Source organism: Sebastes umbrosus, chromosome 1 (genome assembly GCF_015220745.1).
Source record: "Sebastes umbrosus isolate fSebUmb1 chromosome 1, fSebUmb1.pri, whole genome shotgun sequence".
Lineage (NCBI taxonomy): Eukaryota > Metazoa > Chordata > Actinopteri > Perciformes > Sebastidae > Sebastes > Sebastes umbrosus.
The window spans coordinates 27,958,300-27,972,111 of record NC_051269.1 but is presented as its reverse complement, the minus strand read 5'-3'; the positions used below and the strand labels follow the sequence as shown (position 1 = coordinate 27,972,111).

At 41.7% G+C, this 13,812-nt stretch overlaps 1 protein-coding gene across 2 annotated transcripts in view; it reads right to left on the bottom strand.

The window, feature by feature from the left end:
- Positions 1-686: 686 nt before the first annotated feature.
- arhgef25b (Rho guanine nucleotide exchange factor (GEF) 25b) overlaps positions 687-13,812 on the bottom strand; it is a 31,484-nt gene continuing 18,358 nt past the window's right edge. The window contains exons 4-18 of one of the 2 annotated variants that reach the window (XM_037772321.1): positions 12,706-13,028; positions 12,510-12,611; positions 8,041-8,174; positions 6,912-6,978; positions 6,630-6,733; positions 6,414-6,483; positions 5,114-5,203; positions 4,917-5,009; positions 4,253-4,303; positions 3,744-3,821; positions 3,457-3,651; positions 3,194-3,374; positions 2,904-3,103; positions 2,663-2,803; positions 687-1,071 (exon numbers count right to left, since the gene is read on the bottom strand). In XM_037772321.1, coding sequence (XP_037628249.1) covers positions 988-1,071; positions 2,663-2,803; positions 2,904-3,103; positions 3,194-3,374; positions 3,457-3,651; positions 3,744-3,821; positions 4,253-4,303; positions 4,917-5,009; positions 5,114-5,203; positions 6,414-6,483; positions 6,630-6,733; positions 6,912-6,978; positions 8,041-8,174; positions 12,510-12,611; positions 12,706-13,028 — 1,913 coding nt within the window. In that variant the 3' untranslated portion in view covers positions 687-987. The remainder of the gene's footprint in view (positions 1,072-2,662; positions 2,804-2,903; positions 3,104-3,193; positions 3,375-3,456; positions 3,652-3,743; positions 3,822-4,252; positions 4,304-4,916; positions 5,010-5,113; positions 5,204-6,413; positions 6,484-6,629; positions 6,734-6,911; positions 6,979-8,040; positions 8,175-12,509; positions 12,612-12,705; positions 13,029-13,812) is intronic. The other variant, XM_037772330.1, reaches the window with a different exon arrangement.

Below are 13,812 nucleotides of genomic sequence, written 5' to 3'. Positions count from 1 at the left end.
AGTGACCGGTGAGCACCTGTTTTACCTTTGTTCCCTTTTTCCTCTTTCTGCCTGATTAGGATGCATTTTGAAAATGTGTTTCTTTCAGATACCAGTCTAACAGTACTTGGGGTTAAAATAGCCTACCAAAGGGAAAACACAGCTATTTGCTAATCTGCAGGGAACGCACAGACGTACACGACTGCGTAGCGGGATTTGAGATTCTCAGGGGGGAATGAAATGGAATTGGTCCCTTGTGAAAATATTATGCATTACAAAAATAACCATCCATGAATTCTCAATGGAAAAGTAAGGAATTTATACATATACAATATGAAGTACAGTCTCTGCGGTGCTTCAAAACCATATTTTCACACATTACATCTCATCTGTTATCACAATCTGTAGACGTGTGTGTATTCATAGGAAACACACACACGATCAAACCAATATGATTATACAATATCAAATCCAGGTTAGCCTAAAGCATGGCGGCATTTGAAGGAAATGTGGAGGGAAATGCAGGAAAAAATGTGAAGAACGGAGACACCGAGACCTTGATGACATGCACCCGATTCAACTGTTACCATTAAATAGGCGTTATCAGTCACTATAAGCACCATAGACGTGGGTCATTAGGGGCCTACTACGGTGTAAAAGTGAAAGTGAAACTTAAAAGCAACACGTTTTGTGAAACTACGGACTTCCGCTTCTGCTCCTGTCGTAATTACTACGGTCGCTATGGGTCACTGTTGTGTTCGTTTATACCTTCTTTTGGTGATCTACCATGTGAATAGATGATAAAACCTACAATGTGGGTGTAGCAGGGCTCTATTGACCTACATCTTTGGGGCTTAAAGCGACTGTTAACGATTATTTAATGGCCTGATAATGGGCTGTGAGTTCTGTACAGGAGTGAAACAAACGGTGCTGACGAAAGCACCTTGACTCAGTCGAGGCGCTCCTACTCCAGAAAGGTAAAGTGAGTTCATTTGTCACTTCAGGTCGTCACTGCTTGCTCTCCTTCAGCTGATCCATGTTGTGTGGTCGACCCTCATTTAATGTGGTCGCCTGGAAAGTGGCAGTCACACCCTGCGAGGAACAAAGCAACTAAATGAAATGCTTTTTTAATACTTGTGTGTTTTAAATGTGCAACGTCATATAGTACAAAGAACATTCCTAGACGATAAGATTAAACTTCTTTAAACAGCTACAGTTAAGGGGAGACACCCCAAGAAACGTTTTTCATGCACTGCTCAATTTTGAGATTTGTGGGTTATTTTGCTTCCATAACATGTCTTCTTTCAGACTAGTGGAAAGAAAACATCCAAAATACTGATCCAAGAACACAAGGAGGGCCAATAAGACAGATAAGCACGTCTAATATGTGACGAGCCATTTCCTCCTCTTGGTGGAAGTCTGAGTGAATAAGATAAAACAGCAGGTCAGTGGGTTTTTCCATAAACTGGATGACTGAGTGACATTGGCACAGATCAGGTCGACCTGGTTTATAAATCCACACAGAGGCAACAACAGGATATTTGACAAAGGCAACCAGAGAGTGATTTCCTCTCATCAACAAGCTGCCTCATGCTGCTGACACAGAGATAACGGCTCTATCTGATACACCCAATTTAAAAAAAACAGTGTTAATGATATTTATACTGTGCTCAATAAACACTTAACAGGCTAGTTATAATGTTTGTAATGGTCCTAACCTAACCTGATAAATCGCACAGCTGCACCATTCAATCAGTTGTACAGACAGAGGTTTAAAGTAAGGCTGCCCCCTCTGAGTGGATTAGTCGACTAATCGGTTGTTTTGGTCTTAGTCGACTGAGATTTCTCCAGTCATTTTTTATACTTTTTTCATGCTGAATGACTTATTCCCAAGAAACTTATGAGCACATCTCTGACAAACACAAGTGGTGCTTTTGTGTGATTCTTTGAGGAGGAACTCAGTTTAACAGATATGTTGATTAAATCAACTAATCTTTATTGTTATACTGCTTTGCTTTTAAACCATAGACTGTATAAAATATGGACATAGTCACCGTGACGTCACCTATTGGTTTGCGGACTGACGTTTTGAAGCCTCGAGTTTGGCATTTTGGCTGTTGCCATCTTATTGTTATTTGCAACCAAAAGTGACACGAGAGGGTGGAGCTAAGTACAACCGAACGCTGAATAAGACAATTTTAGGTGACCAAAATATTATAATAATATTGATGAACTGAAAACACACTGTGAAAGGGTTAAAGTTCGAAGACGAAAACACGGACAACTCCCAGACTGGACAACTCCGTGGTAGCGACCTGTCAATCACAAGGTAGCCACGCCCTAAAGCATCCCCTGCTTTATGGTCTATTTGACTCTACATGGGACCATAATTTACTAAATGTACATCATGCTGTATTGAAGAAGACTTGAAACTAGCGATTGAGACCATAAACTCATGTTTACAATGTTTACTGAGGTAATAAATCAAGTTAGAAGTAGGGTCATTTTCTCATTGACTTCTATACAACCAGAGGAGTCGCCCCCTGCTGGCTATTAGAAAGGATGCAAGTTTAAGGCACTTCTGCTTTTCAGAGCAGGAGGTTGCTGTCTGTTGTGATGTTCCTACTTCTACTTATGAATCTGAATACACCTTTCACTACTGTGTGAAGTAAGACTGATGCACCTGCATGCTGTGCTGCCTGCAGGGTGGCAGGCCATTGGACGTCCGGCCGGCGTGTCTCACTTCTGAACACGAACCGAGCTGCTGGTGGGAGGGAAGTGGAGGCAGAGCTGCTTGAGGTGTCGCAGCACAGGGATTAGAAAGCTTGAGAGAAAAAGAGAAATCAAAGAAAGAGGAGAGGTCAGAGAAGGAGAAACGTACTAATGTACACAAATGTGCCGAGGGAGCGCTGCTGCACACTCACCACCTTCAAGGCCGGGCTGTGGTGTGGTGGATGCAGAGAGGGCAGGGAGGTGTTGTAAGACAGCAGGCAGGGCTGATGGCGTCGGTCCATCGACGCAGAGGAGTGAGGTCGCAGGCCAGATGCTGACGCAGTCAGAGACTTTGCGTTCCTGCCCAGGCTGTTGCTTTCCCTGCGTTGGTATTCTATCGGAGACTGAAGGGCTACAGTGGACAGGAAGAGATGTCACATCGTTCAAACGCACCAAACTCTTAAATCTGTGGATTTATTGCAGAAACACTGAACTCTATTACCATTAAGGAAGTTCCTCTGAGTCTCTAAGATCTGGACCACGTCATCAAGCCAAGCCTGCTGTATTTCCGGAGATGACGCCTGCATGATGAAGCGTGTCACGCTGCTGTCAGTCCCGCGGGAGGTGAGGACCAGAGAGCATGGCTCAGTCTCAGAGTGCTCCTCCACGCCCAAACAGCTGACCTGAAGCACACAGGACACTTGTTAACCATTAAGAAAAACAAAAACAAAGATGTTTTAAAAATGTTTTAAAACATACTCGCACCTTGATGCTGTTTTTAAAAGTGTACCCCGGCAAAGAGAAGCCCTTTTTCTTATCAATTGGCTCGCTGAAGATGACCAGCTGCTCAAACAGGAAGACCCTCCTCTCCTTCGGTCTGGACGGGAAACTGCTGCTTTCCTGCTCGCTGACAGAGAAAGTATCCTGCTGCAGCAGCTTCCCCTGAGCCGTGATTTTCCCCTGAAACAATGACAAACATTGTCACAGGCCCATAATCACCCTGGATATGTGTTTCATCTGTGATGATGGACAGGAAATAGTCGGTATCTCACCTCAAAACCTTGTAGCCTGCCCACGTTCATCATATCATTACAGCGTTTTGGCACAAAACACATCACCTCCACCGCCCTCTGATGGAGGAAATTGGATGAGTAAGTGAAAGCACAATTTTGTGATATATAGACTCAGAATTGTATTTTACAGATTCAGTTGCCAGTTTATAAGGTACACCTAGCTAAAACTAATACAGTCTAATACCCCACATTAAATCCAACCTGTTTTTGTTGAAAGAGAGGTGTACTGTTCACCATTTCAACAACTGAACATTATAACCTTCATGAGGGTACTTTATTTTGAAGGACATGTATTAAGAGTTTGCAGGTTCTATCCGTGTTAGCGTGGCTTTTCTCCGGCTTCCTCCCACAGTCCAAAGACATGCAGGTTAATTGTTGACTAAGCGGTTACAGATAATGCATAAATGGATGAATGTATTGCATTAGACAACGTCGGTTTAGCTAGTTGAACCTAATAAACTGGCAGCTGACTGTATATATATTCGTACCTGCAGCTCCTCAACATCCCTTCCTGCTTTGCTGTAGTACTTCAGGAAGTCCTGTGGTTGCCAGTCAGAGAGAGGTTTATTTAGAGGTTTAATGATTTTTAATAAGAAAGTAAAAAATACCCTTATAATAAAAAATAAAGGAAGAATGCTACATTGATCTAGGGCTGCAACTAACAATTATTTTCTCGATTAATCGATTAGTTGTTTGGTCTATAAAATGTCAGAAAATGGTGAAAAATGTCAATCAGTATTTCCCAAAGCCCACGATGACGTCCGCAAATGTCTTGTTTTGTCCACAACTCAAAGAAATTCAGTTTACTGTCATAGAGCAGTAAAGAAACCAGAAAATATTTACATTTAAGAAGCTGAAATCAGAGAATTTTTACTTTGTTTTCTTAAAAAATTACTCAAACCGATTAATCGATTATCAAAATAGTTGGTGATTAATTTAGTAGTTGACAGCTAATCGATTAATCGTTGCAGCTCTAGTTGGATCTGACCGTGATGTAAAGAGTCTTTATTATAGTGGCTACATGATTAAAAATGAACACATGTCTTCCTCAGAGTTCCTGGGAAGACATATATGAAGCAGTTTGTCTTTTAATCTTTAATGTTGTGAAACTGTGTCAAACATGCAGATACACAGTCATGTTAAACTGCAAACCTTCAGCAGTAGTTGATACTTCATGATCCTCTGAACAGGTTTGATGAGCAGATCATTGAGCTGCAGTCTGTGACCCAGCTGCTGCCGGACATCCTGTCAAGGCGACAGAAAAAGAGAAAAAGTGTTATAAGTAAAACAAAAAAAAAAGTATTTAAAGAGCTGCAGTAAAATTGACTGCAGTATAAAAGTTTATTCACCTCAAAGTAGGTCTCAATGAACTCTGAGACAATGTGCTCTGATTTGGGTTTGTTCTGACAGTAAACCACATACATGTGAAGACGCCGTTCCTGGAAATTGAAGAATTTAAGAGAGAGAGATAGAGAGAGAGAAGTCATGTGACAATTATTCCCAATAATCTGTGTGTGTGAGGGGGAGAACAGACAGAGGAAGAGTTAAGCCTCTGAGCTGCTCTGACTCTTAGTTTCCTCTCAGTTTTGTTGTGTTCCCATTCGCCTCAAGAGTTTGTTTTGGGAGTTTTGTCAAACCAGTGCCGGACCTTTGCCTCATTAAATAGTTCCAGTGGCTGAGAAAGAATGGTTTAATTTGCCGTGGCTTAATTTGGCGTGCTACACTACACTGAGGGAAGCAAAAAGGAAAGCTGAGCCGGACTGTCTGTAATGCCACTAAAACCACTTAGTTAGATTTAGGAAAAAACAACATGATTGGGCTTAAAATTTCTGCATTTGTACAGTGAAAATGTGACTTGACATGAACACTGGACACGAACAAACAGCTGATTGTAACGTGAAAGTGAAACTTTACGAACAGCGGTCTCCTGGATGCAAGTCTTGTGTTTGTTGGACCCATCCACATCCCTTCCCACCCTGTGTGTCTCCTTTGCTCTTTAAACTACTCTTTAAACACATGTTTACTGTTGCAGCTGACAGGTTGTAGTTAATGGAAAGCCAATGGTCGAGACAAAGCGTCGGTAATTTACGCTCTGGGAATGAGAACGGGCTGGTATCCGGTTGGATAATGTTTAAAAATCTAGCGTACTCTTGCCAGTTTCTCAGCATAACCAAGCCCTACATTTAAGAGTTTTTTATGTTTTAAAACAGTGAATTTATGTGATCTTTCAATTCAGCAGTTTAAGTTTGTAAATCCTTTGGAAATTCAATTTGTAGAGATCTGTTTTCACTTTGATATTAAATAATATGTTTTATCAAAGTTCAGTGTTAAACAACTACATATGAAAAACTTGAAGTGGGTGTGAATACTTTTTATAGAGCTATGAGATTTGCAATTACAGCTTGTCTTCACACACGGCGCAGTCTCTGCGGAGCATCTTTCACACTGATTGTCGGCTTTGAGAGTTGATGATTACAAGAGCGTTTGTTCTGCAGCTGCACCTGCAGATGAACGGATCTACAACATGAAGACACATCTGGATGGTGGAGGAGGGGGGGGGCTCTGATCTGTGAGACGACTGTGACCTTCAACCAAACTGAAAACACGCAGAGACGGAAAAAAGAGAAATTTGCTGATCTGTGGACTCACATGTTTGATGAAGAGCTGGGCCAGGCTGTCAGGATCACCAACACATTTCTCCAGCTCTCCCAGGAAATAACTGTGTGACACGAAGCAGAGAAGGTCAGGCAGGAACAATCATCCAGTCAAACACACAACACACACACAGAGGAAACAACCAGCCACAGGAGACGTGACACAGGCTAAACCACCATAAGGGGAACAGAAGAGACGTCTCTGACTCACCTCTTATGCCAGTCGTAGATCTGGTGGATGTTTCCAAACACGATCCTGTCCTTCCCTTTCAGGTCCTCTGGAACTCCCTGACTGGCCATGTTGCCCACGTAGCCCTAAACACACACACACACATGGACACATGTCACTAATCAAATCAGAGGTTTCCAGATGGAAATCCAAACTTCTTTCTCAGTTTAAGACGTGAATGTTGCAGCATGTTATTGATGAAGGAATCTCAGTTATGTATAAAGGTCATAAGCAGATTATTTAAAGGCTGGAAGAGAGACACACCTGCACTATGAGTCCAAGATCGTCCACATACAACCTTTCTGTCTCTATCAGCTCTGTCAGCACATATCTGAAGAGAGAGATTTTCAAACAGCAAATAAAAGGACATTAAGTAATAGAAATGTTAATTTTGGTAAAATAAAATCAGAAATGTGTATACATGTTAAAGGAGGTCCGACATTTTAGGAAATAGGCTTATTCACTTTCTTGCTGAGAGTTTGATGAGAAGGTTGATACCACTCTCATGTCTGTCATGTCAGCTGTCAATTAAACGAGTCACGCTGCTTTCAAGTTTGGTTACATCAGTGAGGCCGTAACATTAGGTGATGTCGGCAGACTAGCAAGTGCACATTTCACTAAAGTCCAAAGCAACTTTTCATGGGACGTCCTGCTGGTAGCAGTCAACGAACAGAGAAGGTAAAGGAGCTGAAAACAACGCTTAAAAGACAACAGTCTCTGTTTACCAAACTAACAAAAAACGCCAACGCAGCAACAGAGTCTTTGTTTAGTGACACACAAAAAGCCCTTCGCTTATAACAGGATTGCAATAGAGGCGATGACTGCGGTGGCTGAAACATTATTAAAGGACCATAAGAGTAAGACAGAAATTCTGTCTGCTATTGGCAATGCACAACTTGGTGCTATGAGTAGCTCTCAGTCGCTTTCATTTTGTCAAATTAGCTCCCAGAGGAAAAAAGATTGGATCTGTACTAAAAAGTGTAAAAAAGGACAATTCGCCAGGCACAATGACTTCCTACAGTCTCCGCTGGGGGCATGATGACATCACAGTGACGTCAAGACCGCAGGAAGTCACTTTTCCCAGCCAGATAAACAACAACTCGTCGTTTTTACACTCAGTTTTTTGCAACGGGTTGAACAAATAAGATATAATGTGTTAATCAGTGAGCTTTAGAGGTGCTGGTAGGCAGATTTTTCTTTAGCTAGGCTAGTTGTTTCCCCGTTTCTAGTCTTTACGCTAAGCTAAGCTAATCGTCTGCTGGTTGTCGCCTCATATTTAACATACAGACATGAAAGTGGTATCAGTCTTCTCATCTTACTCTTTGCTAGAAAGCGAATAAGCATGTTTCCCAAAATGTCAAACTGCTCCTTTAATGTAGAGGTCGACACCTACATGCTCTTCTCTAATGCAGCGTTCCTCTCCTCTTCGCTGTCCACCGTCACAGACAAATGGCTGGCTGAGTCGTCAGTCACAGTGCAGCCGTCTTCCCCTTCCTCTTGGAGAGTGTTGATGCTGGATTTTTTAGTCTAAAACACACAAACAAGACAGTACAGCTTTTGTTAAACATTTAACATATTATGTAAGAGGAAACAGACAGAGAGGCATCATGTATTGTGGGGCAGCGGGAAGTACATTTTCTCAAGTATTGTACTGAAGTATAATTTTGAGTATTTCCATTTACTCTCCTACATTTATTTGTAGCTAGACTTCTCAGATTAAGATTTTACATTTAAAAAATATGATAAGCTTATAAAATACTATGAATTGCTAAAGATGAAACTAGAGGCTCCTAAACTTTTTGATCCTTGTGACTCAAAGCAAAGCAACGTCTATGTAGGGTCCCTTGTTTAAATTTAAATGTCTATGAACTGTTAGTAGTTTTACCAAAGACAGATTTGCCCTCTAAACTTCTTAGGTGATTTTTATTTTAAGGTAAGGAGGTAACATCCATTATTTCACAAAAAAGCAAAGATTTGAAAAGTCAGAAAAATCCACATTAATTTGTAGGTTGGGAACCACTGGACTACACTTCGGCCAGCTACAACACTAAAATGCTACTTACACATTGAGGTATCAGTATTAACAATCTAATAATGTCATATAATAATATATTAGTCACAGGGATAGTTCTGCACTTGTACTTAAAGGGATAGTTTGTGTGTTTTGAGGTGGAGTTGTATGATGTACTTATCCATAGTCGTTGTATTATTTATAATAGATGATGGTCGGCATGCTCCCAGTTTGGAGAAACAGACAGGAGCAAAGCAATGTACTGCTGTGGACAGGTCTGGCAGCAAAACGTATTTTAGCCACCTAAAAGAAAGGCTCACCTAAAAAAATCAATATCAATTTAAGTTTACGCTATATTTAGAATATTTTCGCCAGTTTACCTTGGCGTGAAATAGCTATACAATCTATGTTTCCGACGGGGAACTGAAGCCATCGTCTACGCTCTCGCCAAAACAACCAGACTCAATTGAAAAAAACGAGGAAATTGACCAACATCTGACCAACATCTGCAACATCTGCGCCGACTGTCATCTACTGTAAATAATACAACGACTATGGATAAGTACCTCATACAACCCCACTTCAAAACACCCAAACTATCCCTTTAAGTATGAGGTTGAATGCAGGCGTTTTAACTTGTAATGGAGTATCCTTAAATTGTTGTATTGGTACTTTTACTTGAGTAAAGGATCTGAGTACTTCTTCCCAGCGCTGTGGAACAGAGTGATGTCTGACCAGTAGTCATCAACCACACAAACTTAAATCATTAAGCTTCATCTACAGCGTCCCCTGACCCAGCCAGCACACATCTGTAGAAATATATAAAGATGAGAGGGTCCTAATCCTGGGGAACACGTCAGTAGAGCAATGTTACGCTGCCCTTTATGTTCCTTTTTGGAAAGTCATGCCACCCCAAAAAATCCCAAGTAACCTGAGAGTAATAATCACTTTTTAATGTCTCTCCTTGCTGCTGAGGACACTGCTGGGCAGAGAAATTTGGAAAAGTAGAATCAGGCCTGGCAGATGAAGGTGATTAATGAGTCCAGTCATATAATAAAAATCATGGTAAGAGTTGTTACATAACAAACATCAATCCTCACCTAAAAGCAGTATGATCTAATGTAACTGCAATCCTCTTGACATACTGTAGTCTCGCCACATTGTGTGCTCTGCCTCGGTGCCCTAGATCATAATCCTTTTGTAGGTCAAATATGCACTCTGTTTATTTTCAGGGTCTTTTTTGCTCTTTCGCTCTGTCTGCGTCGACTGTTCATGTCTTCACCCAGCAGACAGCCTGCCTATGAGAAACATCTGAGGCTGATTCAAACTCCACTCTGGTTCTGATCAACTAGTCAGCAGCCATTAAAACAGAGCTCTAAACTTTTCCTCCTCTCTCACAGTAATTTCTCATCAGCTAGAAATACATTAGCTCCTCTGAAAAAGGAAAATATGCTTCTTCGCTTTCATGCCGAGAGTGAGATTAGAAGATCGATACCACTCTCATGTCTGTGGGATGATATGTAGTTGAGTCAGCATCCAGTTAGCATAGCTTAGCATAAAGACTGGAAACAGGGGGAAACAGCTAGCCTGGCTATGTCCAAATATAACAAAATATGCCTAACAGCACCTCTAAAAAGCGCTAATTAACATGTTGTATCTCCTTTGTTTGATTTGTTCAAAAAACAAATGTCAAACAATGACAATTTGGGGTTATGTGTTGGACTATGTGCTGGAGACTTTTTCTCTGATCCTCCATAATAACGTTGCTGCAAATGATAAATGATTAGCGACACATTAGCGGGAGATTGTTAACAAGGTATCTAAGCAACATGAAGCACGCTACTAGGCAATAGGCATATTCTGGTGGGTATTCATATAAATCTACATCCCTAAGACCGGGCGTAGTTAAGACTAGGCTTACGTTTAGTTGGTGCAACCCACGTAAAGTCCATTCTAAAGACTGGTCTGACTTAAAGAGCAGTGTGTAGGATCTGGCAGCAGAGGTTGCAGATTGCAATCAACTGAAGCTTCTCCGGTGTACCAAGCATGTAGGAGAACTACCGTGGCCGACGCAAAAACATGAAAACGTGAATGGCCCTATCGAGAGCCAGTGTTTGGTTTATCCGTCCTGGGCTACTGTAGAAACACGGCGGCCGGCTCTGTGAAGAGGACCCGCTCTCTGTGTAGATAGGAACGACTTATTCTAAGGTAACGAAAACACAACGATTCTTATCTGCCAGTAGATCCCCTAAATGTCACACGCCGTTCCTTTAAAGGGTTGAGGAGCCAGAGTAAACATAAAGCTGCAGGTGTCTATGGAATAAAAATCTCCCAATTGGACTGAGAAAGGCTGAAAGTGAAAACAGTCATTTATCAAGCAGAACAATGTCAAACAACAGGAAGTGGATCAGTCGACAGCCAAGAAAGGAAAGAATGACAGGTTCTTGACGAGTTGGACGTGGTGGTAAAACCGCTACTTTACCAGTACAACAGCCAACAACAGTATTTATGTTCACGTACGGCTGGCGGCCCTGAACTGCCCCTATCGGCTAATTAGCTCTTTATTGCTCAGGCTGCTTGGTTGTCGTGACAGTACACTCCTCACCCCCCAACCCTGACCCTGTTTCAGCCTGTTACACACTGCTTTCCTAGTTGATTACTTCCAGATGCCATCTAGAAAAGCCCACAGGATTGATTCCACTCCACAGGGCCTTTCAAAGAGTACTCACTAGTGTTGGTTTACCAGAAACGTAGTGGTGTGTGCTTGTGTGTGTTTATGTGTGTGCACACACACAAAAGATATGCAGCAAAAATGTGAAAATGTGTGCTATTCATCTGGCACAATTGGTTGAAGTCAAATAATGTGTGCAAATAAGAATCCTTTCACATGCTAATACAACTGACCAAGATGTAGAGGGACGTGCATGTTTATAATTCATAGTTTCAGTGTGAGTTTCAACATTTAAGTGTATGTGTTTACGTCATTTATACATTATATACATATACATAATTCATGAGACTTGCATTACCGAAGGGTTTGATGATGAGAGACGCTCCACTATAAGAATTATAATTACTGTCAGGGGAGTGAAGAATTTAGTGCTGAGAGCGCTTCTGACTTGTATAGTTTGCATTATTTATTATTAATTTGTATCTAACTACTTTGTACTGTACTTATATTTCCTCATCAGAAAAAATACAATTCTATATGATGTCATTTCACAGCATCGCTATAACGTGTACTTTATGTTCCCCAACTTCTTTTGTGCATGTTCTTGTGGACCGGATGACCATTTAGAACTATTTAACCTTCTGTAATTTCTTTGTTCATATGATTCAGTTTAGTTTTTTAGTTTAGTTATGTAATAATATATCTTATAACACGGCTCTGTTGAATACTTGATTCTGATTGGTCAATCACGGCGTTCTACGGTCTGTTATTTCTTTATAGCAGACCGTTGCTATGTATAGCAGACCGTTGCTACGGGCGCAGTTCTGATGTCGAACTCTGGCGGACCATTTTTGGGTCAAATTGTTGATTTCTTAAGTAAGTAGCCGTGTAATAAATGGGATAATGTACAGCGAGCAGATCATTGTTGTGAAAGAAACCCCCGAATCGCCTTGTCAGGGTTTATCTCACAACAATGCCCGGCTCACTGTACACTATCCCTTACTTAGTTTAAGACATTGAATGCCTGTCTTGATAAAGGTTGGTGGACTGTGTAAACATCAGGGTCAACGATGAAAACAAGTCCAGAACTTGTGCAGATTTTCACCTACAACTGCAGTTTATCTATTGAGACAGACCTTTGAATATAACAGAATAGAATAGATTAGAATAGAGACATTACTAGAGTCTGGTTGTCTATGCCTGGCAGGAGGTCAGATAAGCAGCACTGACAGGGCGGTTGTGTCGGAGGAGCTGCTGGACTCGACGGACCGTTTGTCCACACCTGTACAACACAAGCACAGCAACCATTACAAATAACATCATAACATGTGTTTCCTCAGGAGGTATGAATGTAGCCGTCTGTCTTTAAGTCTCACCGTATCTCCAGAGGGGAGGATGGTGTAGTTGTCGTGCGGTTCCAGAGGCCTCGGCTGAGTTCCTCTGTGGGAAAGGAGCGACGGCGGCTGCCTCCTGTCTGACCTGCACATCTGCTTCTCGGCTTTTCCCGCTCCTCCTCTGGCATCCGAGCTCAGCTTGCGGACGGGATTGGTGAGCCATTTCTTGAGGGCGCTGACAGGGTGCCGTGATCCTCCAGACAGGGAGTGGGAGCAGGGGCTGGAGCTGCCTGAGGCCTGGTGGGGCACAGGGCCCACTGATGGGGTGATACTACCGGTACTGCCCGCCACAGTGTACGACTCTGCTGCAGAGAGAGAGAAAGAGGGAAAAGGATTGGGTTAACATACAGCAGCTAATTGTGGGGTACATCCTCTCAGGTCAGATGCTGCAGACAGATTTCTGCACAAAAATGTTGGTCAATTTCCTGAGTTAAGCCCCAACTGTAACTTTAGTAGCTGGCTACTGTACCTACCAGTCCTAAATTATTATAAGCACATCTGTTCTCACGAGGAAGGATTTGTAAATTAAAGTGGAGATTATATAATGCAGCTTGACTGCATGCATTTGTTAGATATTGTCTGAAAATGAAAATGTATTCAAACCAAAAATGTGGTGACTGTGGTTGGTCCTGTTCTGTCCTGTTCAAAGTATTTGCAGCGCTTTTACTAAACTGAGTTAGAATCAATGCAGGAGTATAGAGGCAGTTAAAATAAAGCAAAACTGAACATGGAAAGTCTTCTTTTTGATGCACTGACACAAACAATATTTGCTTTTGCAGAGGTGCACCTCACGGCTTGTAGATCAACTGATATGCAGACAACATGACATTAGTCCTTGGGCATTGTTATTATTTAAAGGAACAGTGTGTAACACTTCAGGGGAATTGATGTATAATCCTCTGAAACTATGAATTGTTGTATTTCCGTTAGCTTAGAATGAACCCTTCATATCTACATAGAGAATGGGTCCTCTTCACAGAGTCCACCATGTTGCTCCGCCATGTTTTCTACAGTAGCCCAGAACGGACAAACCAAACACTGGCTCTAGAGAGAGACTTTCATGTTTTTGCGTTATCTGAAGGCCACTTT